The sequence below is a fragment of the Cibotium barometz genome, chromosome 14, assembly GCF_041138505.1.
Source record: "Cibotium barometz isolate CiBa-2024 chromosome 14, ASM4113850v1, whole genome shotgun sequence".
Classification (NCBI taxonomy): Eukaryota; Viridiplantae; Streptophyta; class Polypodiopsida; order Cyatheales; family Cibotiaceae; genus Cibotium; species Cibotium barometz.
In genome coordinates this window covers 53,041,853-53,059,523 of record NC_141059.1, presented here as the reverse complement: position 1 = coordinate 53,059,523, position 17,671 = coordinate 53,041,853, and the positions used below count along the sequence as shown (strand labels likewise).

Here is a 17,671-nt window from a genome sequence, read left to right as displayed (position 1 = left end):
ATTTGTTTTTTTCAAAAAGTTTTCTTTTTTAGGGTAGTAAATTTATATACTACTTAGGTTGGTATGTCCCTATGCCTAGGTTGGTACATCCGTATGCTTAGGTTGGTACTTGTGTATGCTTAGGTTGGTGCGGCCGTACATTGAGGAAGGTACGGTTATGGAAAAAGTTTTTTTGTTCAAAAAAAAAGTTCTTTTCAGGTTGGTACGGCCGTACGCTTAGAAGCATATGCCCATGGCCTTAGGTGTGAACGGTTGTTGCAAGTTTGAAATTTGAATTTGAATTTCAAATTTGGAGGGAAGTGAGTAGGGGACAACTAAGATCCCCTCATGAATGCAAGGTAGGTAGGAAAAGCTTACCTATAAATTAGTGGATTTTAATTAATTTAGAGTCACTGTAACTTAACTAATGATTAATCTTCTTAATTGCATTGTTAATCACGTTTCAACCCTCTTCTTTGCCATCTAATTACTCCCAAATGGTGAGGAGTTTAGCGATAGGGATTTGATAGATAGATTAGCAATGTTTAGGCTAATCCAATGATGTGATCACCCCCAGTTCATCCCTCTAATTAGGTCTCTAATTAACCCACTCAAAAGAGAAAAAATTAGGCAAATGAGACCTGATTAGTGCTAATTCTTGCTAATTAAAGCCTAATGGGAGTGGACTAAACATGGATTTGGGTTAAGGAAAGTGTTTAGAACACGAATACCACTCTAATTAGTCTAATTAAAAGAAATTACGCTAAAATTTTTGATTTTTTGCTCTCTTTAAGTTTACTAATCACACCAGTAGATTAGTGATAAATAGTCAAAACTAAGAGATAGTGTATGGATTTTTAACATTTTTTGGTGGATTAGGATTCTATCTAACAATGCTAACCTACCTATTCAAAGTAATTAAGAAAATGAGAAAACATTAAGCTAAAAATTAAGAAAAATAGTTTAGGTTTAAGAAAAACCCTTTTGATTAGGCTTTCTAATCACCCAAATCTCAAGTTTCTTCACTGAAACTTGTGGCATTCCTACTCTAAACACAAAGCTATACATGAATCACAACAAAACAATAAAAAATAATAATACAAAACATTAAAATACATCAAAAAACAAAAAAAAACCGCATGCCAAAGAGCTTACTTGGCACTGAGCTATGAAGACTTGGTCGGATTCGAATCAAAGATGGCTTTGACAAGTAGCGGATTGGCACTCCGTATAGCAGTAGCTTCAGAAATATTAAGGAAACCCTACCCTAATGTGTCATGGGAAGTTTCCTATCTACCAAGCCCCAGTAATGCTCAAGAGCTCCACCGTAGCCGCCATACTCCCGCACTCATTATCACCCCGAGGTGGTTGCTCTAATCCAATGGGTGATGTAATTTCTCTCGTGAAGATCGTGTGGGATCTTCACGAGACGAAAGATGAACGTGTTGGTAGCCTAATCACTCAAGAAAGAGGGAGAGAGGGAGCAAGAGGGTACAAGTGATTAGCAAGAGGGAGAGAGGGAGCAAGAGGTTACAAGTGATTAGCAAGAGGGAAGCAAGAGAGGACAAGTGATTAGCAATCACTCCCAAACCCTAACCCTAAGCACACCACAGATGCTAGATGAGAGTTGCAAGAAGAGAGAGGGAGAGAGAGAACACTCTAGTTCTATTACACAAAAGAGATAATGAGTTACAAAAAAGAGAAGTTGGCTTTTATAGTTCCAAACCTTTTCCCACTAGGCCGCTCGCGGGAGTAAGTGACCCGGGACGCCCAAAACATAGTTACAAGACCTTTCTCTATGGTTTGGTCAAGTGACCAAGATCCTCTTATATCTATCCTTTTTGAAGCTCAATACTTGGGAGATTCCTTAGGGAATTTCCCTCATCAAATGATAGGATTTACAATATAAAGCGAGTGCCCATTACATAAGTGTGTAGATAGTAGTTGTCTCGTAGGAATGTGTTAACCAATATATGGTTAACATACTCCCCATCCTAAACTCGATCACATTCTTATGATCGGTAAGAGATTGTCGAGGCATGTCGGGAAGTGTTGCACTTGGTTGGTTGTCTTGTCTCTCCAAAAATGAGAGGGGGTGGGGTAGTTAGTAAGATGGAAAGAAGTCAGTGGAGTGACTAGTGAGATTAAGTATCCGGCTAGTCTGATGGGCTCTTATGAGTTTGCTTTCTTTTATGGGCCCAGTAGTACTCTTTATTTTATTTTTGGTGTATTTCTTTTTTGTCACATTTGCGGAAGACATCCTCAGAGTATTTGAATGAGTAGACTAGCACAGAACACTTAATGACTAGTATCCACATGGTAGGTGGTATTATTAAGCAGGATTTAGTAAAACAATGATGTTAGAAAGCAAGTGGGAAGGGGAGAATTCCAGAGGGACAAGGACACAATACGCATGAAAATTGCTAATGCTCCGAGATGCTATATGTTAATTGCTTAAAGCTCTAGCATCTTTGTCAAGACACTATAAACGGGTATCGTGGGTTCCCGTGGATGTTGGGTTGCGGTGTTCTCTCTGTCTTTTTTGTGTGGGTTGTATTCTTCTGTCATTAAAGCTCTGGGATCCTGTGTTGATAGGAGTGGTAGTTGGTGAGACGAGGATCCATAGGTGTTGAGACGAAGAAGTTATGGGTAGGATTGATTAGGCATGAAGCACAATTATTACGATGAAGCAAGGTGATTAAGAAGATCCAAGCGATGGGTCGTACCATTAACTAGGCGGCTTGTGCGCCTACCATGGTCTCCCCATCCATAGATGTATCTGGATGACTACATCAATGATGAAGCTTTGTGTGGTGTGTGCATGGACAGAGCCCAGCAAGAATTTCAGGTGTTGCGCATAGGCAAGAGAAAAAGGTGTGCTCGTGGTCCTAATCATCTAGAGACTTTCTTTTTTTCACATGTGCATGTGTTTATTGGTCAACACCCCTAAAGAGGGTTTTGTACTAAGTGGCCCATTTGGCGAGATTTGTGAGCATACCCTTGAGAGTGGATCCTTGAGTGGTTGGCTAAGCTCTGTCATTTGTAGCATTTCCCCTTGGGTTGGTGGTGAAGTTAAGGGGTGGGGTGGAGCTTCATGGATATAAGGCTCCATGTGTTGAAATGGCTAGGCGAGTTGAGCTTTTGAGTGCCCATGGGTTGGGTGTGGGCAAGTCTATAGGCGGTAGTTGAGGAAGAGGGGACTTGTTTGAGACTTGCTTGCATGTTAGTCGCCAAACCATTTTGAGTGCCCATGGGTTGGGTGTGGGCAAGTCTGTAGGCTTTAGTTGAGGAAGAGGGGACTTTCTTACGCTTTGGTCTCCAAACCATCTTCATTGATTGGATAGGTACTAGCTTGGTTGGTGTGGTTTGGGAAAACTAATGAGGGTTAAGCCATGGCCAATGGGACGACCCAAATGATGGAGCTCCCATCGTGGAAGCCTTGGACATCTAAGAGGTGCTTGGGCACCCATTACTAACTGAGTGACGAAGTTCTGCGGTTGTTGAGGCTTGATTATCCATACCTATTTTGTGGCCCGCTACCCCACCGAGACTCGTATGTCCAATGATTATTAGACCCATCAAGGGAGTGGTGATTATCCATACCTATTTGGTGGCCCACTACCCCACCGAGACTCCTTCAGAGAGAGAGAGAGAGAGAGAGAGAGAGAGAGAGAGAGAGAGAGAGAGAGAGAGAGAGAGAGAGAGAGAGAGACTTGTCTCTTCAAAGCATCAAGACCTTCAGGCGCACTAACAACATTGTTGGCACACTCCTCTTAGACATTCCTCAATGTGATGGGTCACCTTAGTAGTTTTACTTCTAGTGGTGTATGACATGTTCTAAGGAAAACAATAACTTACTATTTTCTTTTGTTTTATATAGCATTGTGGGAGAGAGAGAGAGAATGCTTTAAATAATGCATTTATTCTTTGTTCAATTTGTAAAAGACACTTTGTCTATTTTCTTTCACTTTGTCTTATGATTGTATGCATGTGCTTCCACTTTCTTGTTGGTTTCACTTTAGCTTGTTTATGATTATATGCATGTGCTTCCACTTTCTTGTTACTCGTATTCATGTTTGGAGGAAAGAGTTTGGGTGTCATAGGTATGCATGTTGTCTTGTTTATGATTTATATGCATGTGCTTCCACTTTCTTATTGCTCATATATGCATGTTTGGTGGGAAGAGTTTGGATGTCATAGGTGTGCATGTTATCTCCTAGAATATGCGCTAATTCCATAATATTACCAAGTGTTTAGAATAGATACAATGTCATCGCCTCTATTTTGTTGGAGTGGGGTTGGTGGGAAATAGTGGTGTGACTCGACAACATATTGGTGGATATGTATATTAAATGTGGTGCCCTTGCAAAAGGAGAATCTGAAAAGGGAAAAGAACTATTTGGTTAGCCAGCACACCTACACACATTGATCCATACATGAGCATACCCCATGTGTGAACTAATGAACATGGAGGATCAACTTTTAATCTTTGAGATAATGTTCACTGCATTTTGGTAATCGTAAATAAGGGCCTCATGTAAGCTAGTGCATTTGGAGTACATGTCAAGAGTGGTGTTCCGAAACAAAACATCTGAACTGAGCCCATGTTTGTGGATATCCCAAGGAATTTTTCTACCATCAGCTAGTGCTTCATTGTTCTCCTCACATCCTACCATCCTACACTTGCACATTTTGACTTTCACAGAGATCATTTTGTTGAAAATTATTTGGTCCAAGTGTGGGTTTCTTTAATCACATACATTTTTTATTAGCTCATCAAATCCAAACAAAGATATAGACTTCCAAAGCATTGTAGATGTTCTTAATTCATATATTTGTAAAAAAGCTTGCAATTTTATTTTGTTTGCAAAAAAGGTCACCCAATGAAGCTCGTTGAAAATCCACAGTACCCCTCTTCATAGAAATCAATGATGTATGGAAGGATATGGAGACAACAATAGGCATAGAAGAAAACATAGCACCAAAAATGAGGACAACTGCAACAACCTTACAAGATGCACATGAGAGTATGGAGGCAGCAAGAACAAGTTGTTGTTGTAAACATAGATGAAAACATAGCATATAGAATTTTCAAAGAGTTAAGAGCTAGCAACTTTGAAGCTAATCTAGATCCATATCCAAATCCAGCGCCTTAGGATAAGCCAAGGATGATTAAGATATTGAACTTGAATGGCGTGCTATTGAGCCGTTGTGTTGCTTCTTCAAGTCACATATACACACTTGACACCTCTTTGATGTGTGGATCCCCAAACAAGTCTATGGTTACTCAACTTGGGTGCATTGATTTTCTAAGGAGCTTTCGAGAAAGGTTTAATGTAGGTATTCGACTTGGGTGCATTGATTTCTAAGGATCTTGCTAGAAAAGTTTAATGTAGGTATTTGGTCAATGATTATGGAGCATAATATCCTTGTGAGATGGTAGAAACCTTGCAAAGATATGAAAAGGAGAGCTTACCTTTCTCTTTGATATGGAGTGAGTAGGGATACTACACTTATAGGCAAGAGGATGATAATTCACCACGATAAGGTTGGTGTTGAGGCAATGTTCAAACACTTGGAAAAAATCTCAAAGGTGTTTAGATGTGATGCTAGAAGGACAATACTTATCGGCAATGACTCTCCATACAATGCATGCCTTAGTCATTCATTGAGTTAATTAATGATACATTCAATTTACAATAGAAGGAAGATAACATTATCCTAGGGGAGTAAGTTGCTGTCTTACTTACTACATCTTAATGAAGCTATAAATGTGCGTAGTGTGATTGAGACTAAAACCGGTATAGATAATTGCCTATGGTTTAGGGCCATAAATACTTTAACATCATCCAAGTAGTTGTTTAATGAATGGAATGAGAATAATCTTTAATGGTCAGGAATGGAATATAGAACAAGAAATATTTCTCTTGTTACAGTAGTCCAACTACGTAGGTTATAAGAGAGAATCGAAGGGTGCACCCTATGGGCAAAGTCATAGTGGTGGGGCAATGAGTTGCCTTGACTTAATACATAAAAAATAAGACTTCTAAGGGATGCTCCTAGGATGAATCATATGAAATATATTCATATGACTGGATAGCTAGGATACAAGGTTGCTTTATCAAGCCATACTTTGCTAACGATTACCTAAAGCGACTATAAAATGCATATGGTTTCTCGTAGTTTCATGAAGGTGTACCTCATGTGAAGGCTCTTGAGCAATTTAAATTTCAAGAATTTGAAGAATTAAAACTTTAATAGGATGATCTTATAAAGAAGGCGCCTCGGGGGGGGGGGGGGGGGGGGGGGGGGGTCACTATATGTAAATCCTCTATATCACGTGCATTCAAGGCCTATTTAAAAAGTCCCTTATCTGTGAATTTTTCAGTGAATATAATGTATCCTTTCCTATTCAAATCTGTAATTTTTTTTAAAATACAATAAATAAATCCCCTCTGTAAATATATTTCTGTAAGTTTTAAATATTTAAAATGTCCTTCTGTTGACACCACGTGATACTTACATATTTATACGAGTGAAGGCGCTCATTCAATGGAGTGTGTCCTTACATGGAGGAGTACCATTCCTATTTCAAAAGAAAAAAGATGTTACATATTGTCTTTGCATGGATTATAGAGGACTCAACATGTACACTATAAAGAATAAATATCCTTTTCCTCACATTGATGATTTGTTGACTAGAGTAAAGGTTTTTTTGGAGATAGACCTAAGATCTAGCTAGTGTATTATTAGTGTTGAATACTAAGTGAGTGCATTCGGAGTACATGTCAAGAGTGGTGTTCCGAAACAAAACATCCGAATTGAGCCCATGTTTGTGAATATCCTAAGGAATTTCTCTACCATCAGCTAGTGCTTCATTGTTCTCCTCACATCTTACCATCCTACACTTGCACATTTTGACTTTGACAGAGATCATTTTGTTGAAAATTATTTGGTCAATATGTATGCAAGTGTGGCTTACTTGCAAAATCACATACATTTTTTTGTTAGCTCATCAAATCCAAACAAAGATATAGACTTCCAAAGCATATTCTAAATGTTCTTAATTCATATATTTGTAAAAAAGCTTGCAATTTTATTTTATTTGCAAAAAAGGTCACCGAATGAAGCTTGCTCAAAATCCACAATACCCCTCTTCATAGAAATCAATGATGTATGGAAGGATATGGAGACAACAATAGGCATAGAAGAAAACATAGCACCAAAAATGAGGACAACTACAAACAACCTTACAAGATGCACATGAGGGTATGGAGGCAGCAACAACACGTAATCTTGTTGTTGTTGTAAACATAGATGAGAACATAGCACATAGAATTTTTGAAGAGTCAAGATTTAGCAACTTTGAAGCTAATCTAGATCCGTATCCAAATCCAACACCTTAGGATAAGCCAAGGATGATGAAGATATTGAACTTGAATGGCTTGCTATTGAGTCGTTGTGTTACTTCTTCAAGTCACATATACACACTTGACACCTCTTTGATGTGTGGATCCCCAAACAAGTTTATGGTTATTCAACTTGGGTGCATTAATTTTCTAAGGAGCTTGCTAGAAAGGTTTAATGTAGGTATTTGACTTGGGTGCATTGATTTTCTAAGGAGCTTGCTAGAAAAGTTTAATGTAGGTATTTGGTCAATGATTATGGAGCATAATATCCTTGTGAGACGGTATAAACCTTGCAAAGATATGAAAAGGAGAGCTTCCCTTTCTTTATGATATATGGAGTGAGTAGGGATGCTACACTTATAGCCAGAGGATGATAATTCACCCTGATAAGTTGTTGTTGAGGAAATGTTCAAACACCTGGGAAAAATCTCAAAGGTGTTTAGATGTGATGCTAGAAGGACAATACTTATCTTCAATGACTCTCCATACAATGCGTGCCTTAGTCATTCATTGAATTTATTTATTTACTGATATTGTTAATTTACAATACAAGGAAGATAACATTCTCCTAGGGGAGTTGCTGCCTTACTTGCTACATCTTTAATGAAGTTATAAATATGCGTAGTGAAATTGAGACTAAAACCAGTATAGAAAATTGCCTATAGTTGTTGAGGGCCATCATTAGGCAAAAATGGACTCTCACTTTTGTCCCTTAAGGATTTCCACACCTCCTCTCTCTAGAGAAATGGGCTCAAGGTGAAACTTTTGCAAATCAAATCAAAAGTTGGCAGAGATTGCACATTTGGAATCTACTCTTCGAGACCTTTCCAATGATATATAGCCTGATAAGCAATTTCGAATATTCAAGAAGTCCCCAAATTGGAAAGTTCTCGAAGAGTAGATTCCAAATAACCAAACTCCGCTCACTTTTGAGTTGATTTGAAAAAACTTCACCATGAGCCCATTTTTCTAGAGAGAGGAGGTGTGGAAATCCTTAAGGGCAAAAATGAGAGTCCATATTTTGCCTAATGAAAGACTTTAACATCATCCAAGTAGTTTTTTGATGAATGGAATGAGAAGAATCTTTAATGGTCAGGAATGGAATATAGAACAAGAAATCTTTCTCTTACAGTCCAACTAAGGGAGAGGGGTGCAGGTGATAAGAGCAAATCGAAGGGTGCATCCTATGGGCAAAGTCATAGTGGTGGGCGATGAGTTGCCTTGACTTAATACATAAAAAATAAGACTTTTGAGGGATGCTCCTAGGATGAATAGTATGAAGTATATTCATCTGACTGGATAGCTAGGATACAAGGTTGCTTTATCAAGCCATACTTTGCTAATGATTACCTAAAGCGACTATAAAATGCATATGGTTTCTCCTAGTTTCATGAAGGTATAAATGCAAAATTTTCCTTTGATTTTATCTCAAGTGTTTATAGTTGCATGAGGATCTTACTTTTGTGTTTAGAGCTAATCGGACGTGTCTTTTTTCATTTTAGGTATGGAGGGGTGTAAATCTACTTTCGAGAGGCATGTGTGAGTAGATACGTATTGGAACGTGATCTGCTTGGAACACCAAAGTATGCATGAGTTTTAGATTAGATGAATGATTTTTAAGATATGAGAGTCAATCATTTTATAGTATGTGCTAGCCTAGGCTTGTTTGTGTATGATTCTATCAAGAGAGGGACTACTATGTTTCCATTATAGAGGTGATAAGTACCCACATAGATATTAGAAACAATTGTGTAGAGGCCACCCAAGGACAAAGAAGTACTCCATCCAAGAGGACCCTAAGTTCTATGAAGCATATGGTGTACATTATTGCTGATGTTTTGGCAATGTGGTAGGGTTTATGATCAACAGTAGTAGAAATATAAATGCAAAGCCAAATGTTTGTTTCATATTTTCCCCTCATTTACCACCTTGGTCTTTCTCTATCAAGAATGTAGACATTACATAATATGGGTACATATACATGTATTGAAACCATAGATGATATTATATGTGCAAGAGAGGAGCTAATTGTAGACTATGAGTTTGTTTTAAGACATTGTACTTCATTATACATTCATTACTAATTTAAATCACTACTTTCTTACCAATTGTCTAGTTATCACATAACCCCATGGGAAGAATATCTCCTCAAAGGGACTCATAGAGCTTCAATGGCTCTAGTACCATTCTCCCCGTGGGGTTATGGAGAATGGCACTAGTGCAATTCTCCCCAAGGGGACTAAAGTGAGAATTTCTTTAGAATGGTGTTTGACTGAAATATGTGAATTTGGCAATTGTGTATCAATGTAATGTTATATTTTTAATACAAAACTTCTTTTGTGTCTTTGTAATCTATAATCCACGTAACATGTAAGGTTGTCTTTTTACAAAGAATCCTCTCAGTCTTATGCTTTGGAGGTGCATTTTAAATACCACATTACTTTGCATCAACTATAAACCTTGAATTCCAGGTTATATTTCTTGCAATTGCATGGAGACTTCGTAATAATAAAGTATCTATTTGGTACAATGTGCTTCAAAGTCATGGTTATCAATTGTGCTTTGGAGGTTTTTAAATGGGGTTTATAAATACCACTAAGGTTCATGAGATAATGGGGCAACTCACTTAAATAAGTATGGGAGCCTGTGTTTAGCTTTGGAGATTTTGAAATCAAAATACTCACAAAAAAGCAAGTTTGGAGAATGTGAAAGTTATGGTGTTTATGAACACCACTAAGGTTCACGAGATGATGCTCACTCAATTGAGTTTTTTTGGAGTTTACTCACTCTCTATATATGCTTTCTCTTAACTAGTTTTCTTCTTAAAATAGATTTACACTCACATATACACACTCCTTCTCACTCAGTCACTCAGTGTCTCTCTCTCTCTCTCTCTTCACTCTCACTCTCACTCACTCTCTCTCTCTCTCTCTCTCTCACTCACTCACTCTTACTCTCTCTCTCTCTCTCTCTCTCTCTCTCTCACACACACACACACACAGCCATAAAAACGTTGTTTATTTCTCCTTTTAACAATCAAAAAGCTTTAAAGATCGTACTTTGTGATTGCAAAAGCGATGGAGCGAGTGTGTATTTCACATAGGTGACTACGAGGAGGAGGGGAAGTTGGACTTGCTTCTCCTTTTCTCATCTACAACTTTACAAATGACATCAAAATTTTGTCTGAAGAACTTTTGTTGAATCTAGTTTTCTTTTTTTAAATGGCGCTTCCAAATAAATGTCTTAATGTTACGATGCATCACATTAATGTTTTTCTAGTGGGAAAAAAAAAAGAATAAGTGAAAATTTTGTGCTCTTTGCAAATTGTTACGTTTTTTGAGAAAGGTGTTTTGGTTGACCTCTATACATGAAGATATATAAAGTTTTCTTCCTTTTTTTCAATTAATTTAAATGAATTGCAACATTCTCCGCCGTTTTCATCTTACTGCATTTCCTTGAAGAAAGCTTACATCCATGTCTCTCTCACTCCATTTAATGTGCCTTATTTGTAAGTATGCATCAAAGTATTACTTTGCATGAACTAAATAATGCTGAAAAAGATGCTTCATTAAGGTAAGCCTAGGATTTTAGAAGGTAGACCTTGCATAAAATAGTCCAAGGAGTTGATTTTATCCCCTTTGCAAATATGTTTGACTTTAGTATAGATTCTTCCTCTTTAGATTTATGAATAAAGAGCACTTCAAAAATTAAGTAGCATAGTAGAAATATAATATGTTCGTATAAATTTGATATGTAGGATTTGAAAAGGGAAATTAACACTATTACACAAGCTATCACACCTTACCTTAAAAGCTACATTTTTAGTTTTCATTGTCTATTTTGCTTACTAATTTCTTGTTTACATAGAGTTTTTTTTTGGTTAAGTCTCAATTACTTATAACCATCCATGAACGTTTCCTTTTCTATGTGCATTATATTTTGAAGAAACATGGTTTTAGAGTTGATATATGTCAACAATGTTATGTCATGATTACTTTGATACAACATTTACTACAGAAGCTACATCGAGATTTACCTGATACAACTCTTTATGCATTTGGTTCAAGCCAAGAAAGGGCAGCATTTCTAGGGCCTACTTTGATGGTAAGGATAGCTAAATTGGTCTCATTTGTACTGTGATGTCTTAAAAATGATGGTGGTCTCATGTACCTAAATGCAATGCAGTTAGCATAAAATGTGTGTATGGATAGTGGAAGCTTCAAAGAGAGTGTAAAAGAATTCATTTTGTGAGAATAGAGGATATTCTCCTCCTTCCCAATGGATAGTAAAGGGTAGTGTAAAAGAATACATATAGTGAGAATAGAGGATATTCTCCTCCTTCCCAATGTATATAGTATGGAAACCTCAAGATCAATCATGGGTATCTCTATTCTCCTTGTCAAATTTACTCATTCTTTCATAATGTGTGAGGTCATTGTCTAGGGGTATCAAGTAGCAAGGCTAGTAGTCTCTCTTACACACACACACGTGTACACACACACACACACACACACCTTGCATGTGAAATCTTCAAAGGATGTGATGGTGCTTTGTGTGGTTTGTTTGTAGGCAAGGCGCTATGTTCCAACACACATTCGGTGGGAGAACCATATTCCAGATGAGCATCATATGTTTCCAAGGGGAAGTGACACTGTTCCATGGGCCAACCCAAGCAGGGGAGGGGTTCCCATCGTGGTACACATTCACGGGATGGAAGCACCAAGCATTTATGATGGCAACCCAGATGCTTGGTTCACACCGATGAATGAGACCGGTCCGGCCTTTGTCACACGAGACTATGTGTACCCAAACACCCAAACACCAGCAAACCTGTGGTACCATGATCACACTTTTGGAATGACAAGGCTAAATGTTTTAGCCGGATTGTCTGGCCTCTACTTTTTGACTTCCGATGGAGAGGACGCAGTGATCCCAACTCATGGATTTCCGCTTGTATTTAAAGATTGGCGTTTCTATGCTAATGGTTCCATTAATCTACCGGGGCCAGGCATTTCTCTTCCAGTTAATTGGTGCCCAGAATGGTATGACACATGGCTTGTGAATGGTAAGGTGTGGCCTTATGCGCCAGTATACCCAAGACCTTATAGGTTTCGATTGCTCAATGCTTGCAATGCCCGCTTTGTCGCCTTGCAGTTCAGCAATAACCTCACCATTACCCAAATTGGTACCGATGGTGGGCTGCTCTCAGAGCCACTTAATCTCACAACCCTTCTGATCTCTCCTGCAGAAAGAGCTGATGTTTTAGTAGACTTCTCAAAGCTTGCTTATGGAGAGGAGATTCTACTGAACAACTTGCCTGTAGAGCCTAACCGCAGATTTCCTGCTTACACAAGCCCCCAAACAAGTGTTATAATGAAGTTTGTGGTTGTCCAAGAAGGCGGCATTGAAGAGGGAATAATTCATGACCCAACCTTCATGCAAGATCTTCCATCTATTCTGCCTTCACTAACAGGTGGTGGCCTCATTCAAAACCAATTCCTTACGGACCTCACTCCTCCACCATTGGTGAGAACCATTACCATGGACCCTCACTATGATAGTGAGGGACATACTTATCAATATACTATGAATAACTTCACTTGGAATGACCCCTTGACTGAGATTCCTATAGTTGGTACCACAGAGATATGGGAGATCATCAACCTTAGCAATGCACCGCACCCATTTCATATCCACCTCATTCAATATCAAGTCATTAATCAACAAAGCATTCTAGTGGATGACTATAATCAAGGCACTTGCTCCATTAGGATACCTTATCCAAAGAATGGCACATGCTTCACTGAGCATCCACAGGACCCACAGATGTACCAACAAGGTTGGAAAGATAATGTGATTGTTTGGGATGGAACCATGCTACGGGTTCTTCTTCGTTTCACAACAAGAGAAGGGAACCCCTTTTCTTTCGATCCAACAGTTGGCCCTAACTATGTCTATCATTGCCATGTTGTTCAGCATGAGGACCACTCCATGATGAGACCATTTAGGCTCCACGAATACAAAGCAAACAAAGGAGTAGACCTTAGCCTTGTGGATCCATATTTCAAGCACTTAGTACTAAAGGGAGATCATGATGGTATGTCAAATTTGTAGCTAAGTTTGGTGAATCCGTTGCATTAATAAGCTTCTTTTAAGGCTCTAATTTATTATCTTGTAGTTGATATTGATGCTAAAACAACTCTAGAAGATAATGTAGCCAATGTGGATGAAGAGTTGTCTCTTGGTGGGTGGCAAAGGTAAAAATTCTTAAGTGTTTTTGTTAGCCTAGCTTATATTTTTGTAAGTGATGATATAAAAAATTAGCTACAAAAGAGGTGGAGTGAATCAAGGAGAGATCAGTGGGATTAGATGCTTGGCATCTTGTGGATGTAAACTCTATAAATTAAGGCATTGGCCTAATGAATATTCGCTGGTTTTTGAGTATCCATGCCTACATTAAGCTATCAGTTAATTGTTCACTAATCTTATCTTAATCATCATTTAATCACTTTGCTAATGATGTTGATTCTTGCATTTGATCTACCATAGCTCATCACTTTGCTTGCATTTTAACATGGTATTAGAGCTTTAGCTTAGGATCTATCCAATTTATGAGCTTATTATCTTGTTAATCACCCTATTAATTAGGATTAAGAGATAATCACTTTTTTAGTCTTTTTCAACAAGCTCTCTGCACCCCCATCTAGTGGAGGGGTTTGATCTCCCTCCAGGCTTAACATTAGGTAACAAGCTACTCATTCACATCTCCTCTTATCACATTCACATCTCCTCTTATCACATTCACATCTCATCTAATCACATCGCATCCATTTACATCCCATCACATTTATTTACATTCATTCAGATCCACATCACATCTTATCACATCCACTTTTAGTACCGTTTTCTACTTTCGATACTGATAGGACTTTTCTAAGTTTCTGCCAATTGCTTGGCCTAGTTAAAGGTACTTTTTCTCGATCCCATTGAATCTATGTATCAGAGTGTTGTTGAAGGTTTAAAAAAGGAAAATAAACCCTATCAGAATTCAATAGTAAAAACTCAGAAAGAGCATTTAAGTATTGTATTTTCATTCCTTAAGCTTCATTAATGAGAATTAATTCTAAACTTCCGTTTACTCATTGGATCCTCGATCCTCCTAGGGATTCCAGATTCTCTTTTAAATAAGAATTATCCAAGTTTTCTCGATGGATATTCTCATATTCTTTCTCAAATTTCTCAAGTAAAATATATTAAATATTCTTCTTTTCGAGTAAAAGATTCATGGGATTTACAAAAATCAATTTTATACATATTTTCCAATAAAATTAATAATGCTCAAAATTTTACTTTTGTTAAATACTCATAATTTGAATTATGCCAAAAATTTATCTTTTAACATTTAACTACTTGGATCTCAAATATCATGGGAATTCCTCTTTTTGTATAAAAATAAATTTACCAAAAATTTCTATTTTACCATAATCAATTAGTTATGCATAATTATAAAAATTTATTTCTCATGAATATGATGAAAATCATTCTTTTTGCATAGGATGTCCAATCCTAGAATATGGTAGGAAGTCCTCTTTTAGCATTATGCATAAAAATAAGATATGTATTTTTTTTTAAAAAATTACCATAGCTTTGTGCTGCTCTATTTTTACTGATAATTCTCAAAAAAAAATATAAAAGCTTGTAATGAAAATATGATAGTAGTTTCTCTTTTATGCTTAAAATCAAGCTATGAATTTAAATCATAATTTTAACCATAAAGTTAAACATAACTATGATTATCCCACTAGATTGAGCTATTTTCAACATTCCTCTTTTTCCAATTTGTTAGCATTATCCATTTCTCATTTAGAATGAATTAGAGTAGTTTTTAACTACTCATAAATAATCTGAAAGAATTTACCATTATTTTAATAGCACAAAATCATGAAAATATCATTTTCTTATTCTCTAGCTTATCAAGCCTAGCGTTTAGCTTTGAATTAAGAGACTATCATTGAGAAGCATCCTTTTTCAAGGGATTTAGCCATAAAGATGTCTAGTCTTTTAGAGAGAGAGATTTACTTAAAGAAAGCATTACAAATAAGCATAAAGATTAACTTTCTCTTAATTAAACATTAAGACTTTAAGGGAAAGATTGATTTGAATTAAAACAATCATTTAGAAAGCTTCTCAAGCTTGACAGGGGTTGAGAAGAAGAAAGTTATTGAGAAAATTGAAAAAAACCATAAAATTTGATTTTAACTCCAAGTTTAGCTTGATTCTCTAATTGAGTCAAGCCCCCGACCAATTAATTGGTCCACCAGGAGAAGAAGAGCAACTCCAAGAGTTGTTGTAGAGAGAGAGAGCTCCAAGCTCCCAAGAGAGAGAAAAATTTAAAGAATAATAGAAAATATGATTATTTTACTATAATACTGGCATGGTATAGCTCCAATATTCTATTACAAATGATTGAGGGTCTATTTATAGGTGAGGGAGGCCACTAACCAAGTTTAATTGGGTTCTAGAATTTTCCAGGTTCAATTTGACTCAATTTGGACCAGTTTGGCTCCCTTTTTTATTTGGTTTGATCTAGGAGAGAGGAGAGATAAAAATATCATAATTTTTTTGAATTCAAAACCCTTCCACACATGTGAAAGAGGCGCCTACCTCAAGAGTCCCCCTTTCCTTACCAAAGTGTCAAAAATGCATCATTATTCTAAAATATCTCATTTTTTTAGTAATATCTCATAATTTTTAACTAATACACCTTATACTCAGGCAACTCTTCATCTTATGTGAGCATTTACTCATTTTTGGGTATTTTATTTTATTCTCTTGGATTTATCTCATACCAACACTTGGATTAATCCAGTTGGCCCCATTGGAACCTTAATTGGACCGTAATCTAAATTTTTTTAAAAATGTAGACCCTTAGGCTAAGGTCCCTTGTACCATTTTCAATTAATTCCTAATGCACATTGGAAAGTTCATTTTGAACTTCTATTTCAAGGGAATCTATTTTAGACACTAGGAGGATTTTTATATCCAAAGATATCTCAATTTTGGATTATCTCTCTCTAGATATTTTCTCTCTCTAGGCCAAAACAGGGTAAAACAAGATCTTTCTTCTATTTCAGAGAGGGGAATAATTACAAGAACAAAAGGGGAGGTTCATACACCTTTACACCTCAAAAGTTGGAGGGAGGAATCTTACAATGATGACCTAACAGATTTACTATAGGAGGATGATGTATTCGCTGTTATTGTCGGTGAGGAAAATAGCAAGGGAGTAGAGTACTATCTAATGAGTTGCACTAGGACAAAGTGCATCCTTGCCCAGGATACAGTGGATGATTATGGGTTTTCTTTTGATGCGCATAGCATGATTGTGGCAAGCCGGTTCTCCCATTCATCGAGGGAGTCTTGAGTTCGAGCAACAGTGGAAGTGGAGTTAGAGGCATTTCAGTTCTCTCATCTAGTGGTTGCTGCCTGGCTCACTCTTGATTGAGTACAGAGCCGAAAACACAGTTCTCGCTCTCATTTTCAGCTTTGAGTGGATGACCGTGAGAGCATTCTAGAGCAGTTGAGAGCTAGAGAGGGTGATGTTGAATAGATCTCTATCTTGATAGTGACTAAACTCAGACTAGCTGGGTTAGCTCACTTACATTGTACTTAGATTTTTTGGGAGTGACTAACCTCAGAATAGTTGGGGTAGCTCATTTTCATTATGCCTTGATCTTTTGAGTTAGTGACTAAACCCAGAGTGGCTATGTTAGCTCACATTCTGATGTCTTTAGTTGATGTTTATATCATTATGAGTTTTCTCATTATTGAGGATCATTGCATTTTAGTTGATGTTCATGGTTTTTTGATTTTTTAACACTTTGGCTATCATATTGTTTCTTAAAAATCACCAAACTTTGCAAGCACCAGGCGATAATTACTAACCCGAACATGCTCCGATCATGACCAAACTTTGCAAGTATGTGGGGTGGGTCCCCCCCACATGCTTCCAAAGTTTGGTCCCCATCGGAGCATTTTTGGGTACGATGGTATGGGGAAGACCCGGATTTTCCATGGCCCCTTAAGCACCAAGAGACTTGAAAAATCCGCACTCAGTGCTAATAACCAACCCAAAGATACTCCGATCATAACCAAATTTTGCAAGCATGTGGGGGTGTCCCCCCCCCCCGGGTGCATGCTTGCAAAGTTTGGTCCCCATCGGATATGTTTGGGTATGATGGTATGGGGAAGGCCCGGATTTTCCATGGCCTCTTAAGCACCAA

General features: G+C 37.4%; 1 protein-coding gene and 1 long non-coding RNA gene across 2 annotated transcripts in view; one reads left to right on the top strand and one right to left on the bottom strand.

Moving 5' to 3' along the window:
* The window catches only part of LOC147632182 (uncharacterized), a 244,820-nt gene that overhangs the window by 166,388 nt on the left and 60,761 nt on the right, over positions 1 to 17,671 (bottom strand). The window lies entirely within an intron of this gene.
* On the top strand, positions 10,416 to 13,668 carry LOC147632183 (multicopper oxidase LPR1 homolog 4-like). The gene is made up of 2 exons (XM_086808821.1): positions 10,416 to 11,492; positions 11,958 to 13,668. The coding sequence occupies exons 1-2, from the start codon at positions 11,376 to 11,378 to the stop codon at positions 13,500 to 13,502; spliced, it is 1,662 nt and encodes a 553-aa protein (XP_086664947.1). The 5' UTR covers positions 10,416 to 11,375; the 3' UTR covers positions 13,503 to 13,668.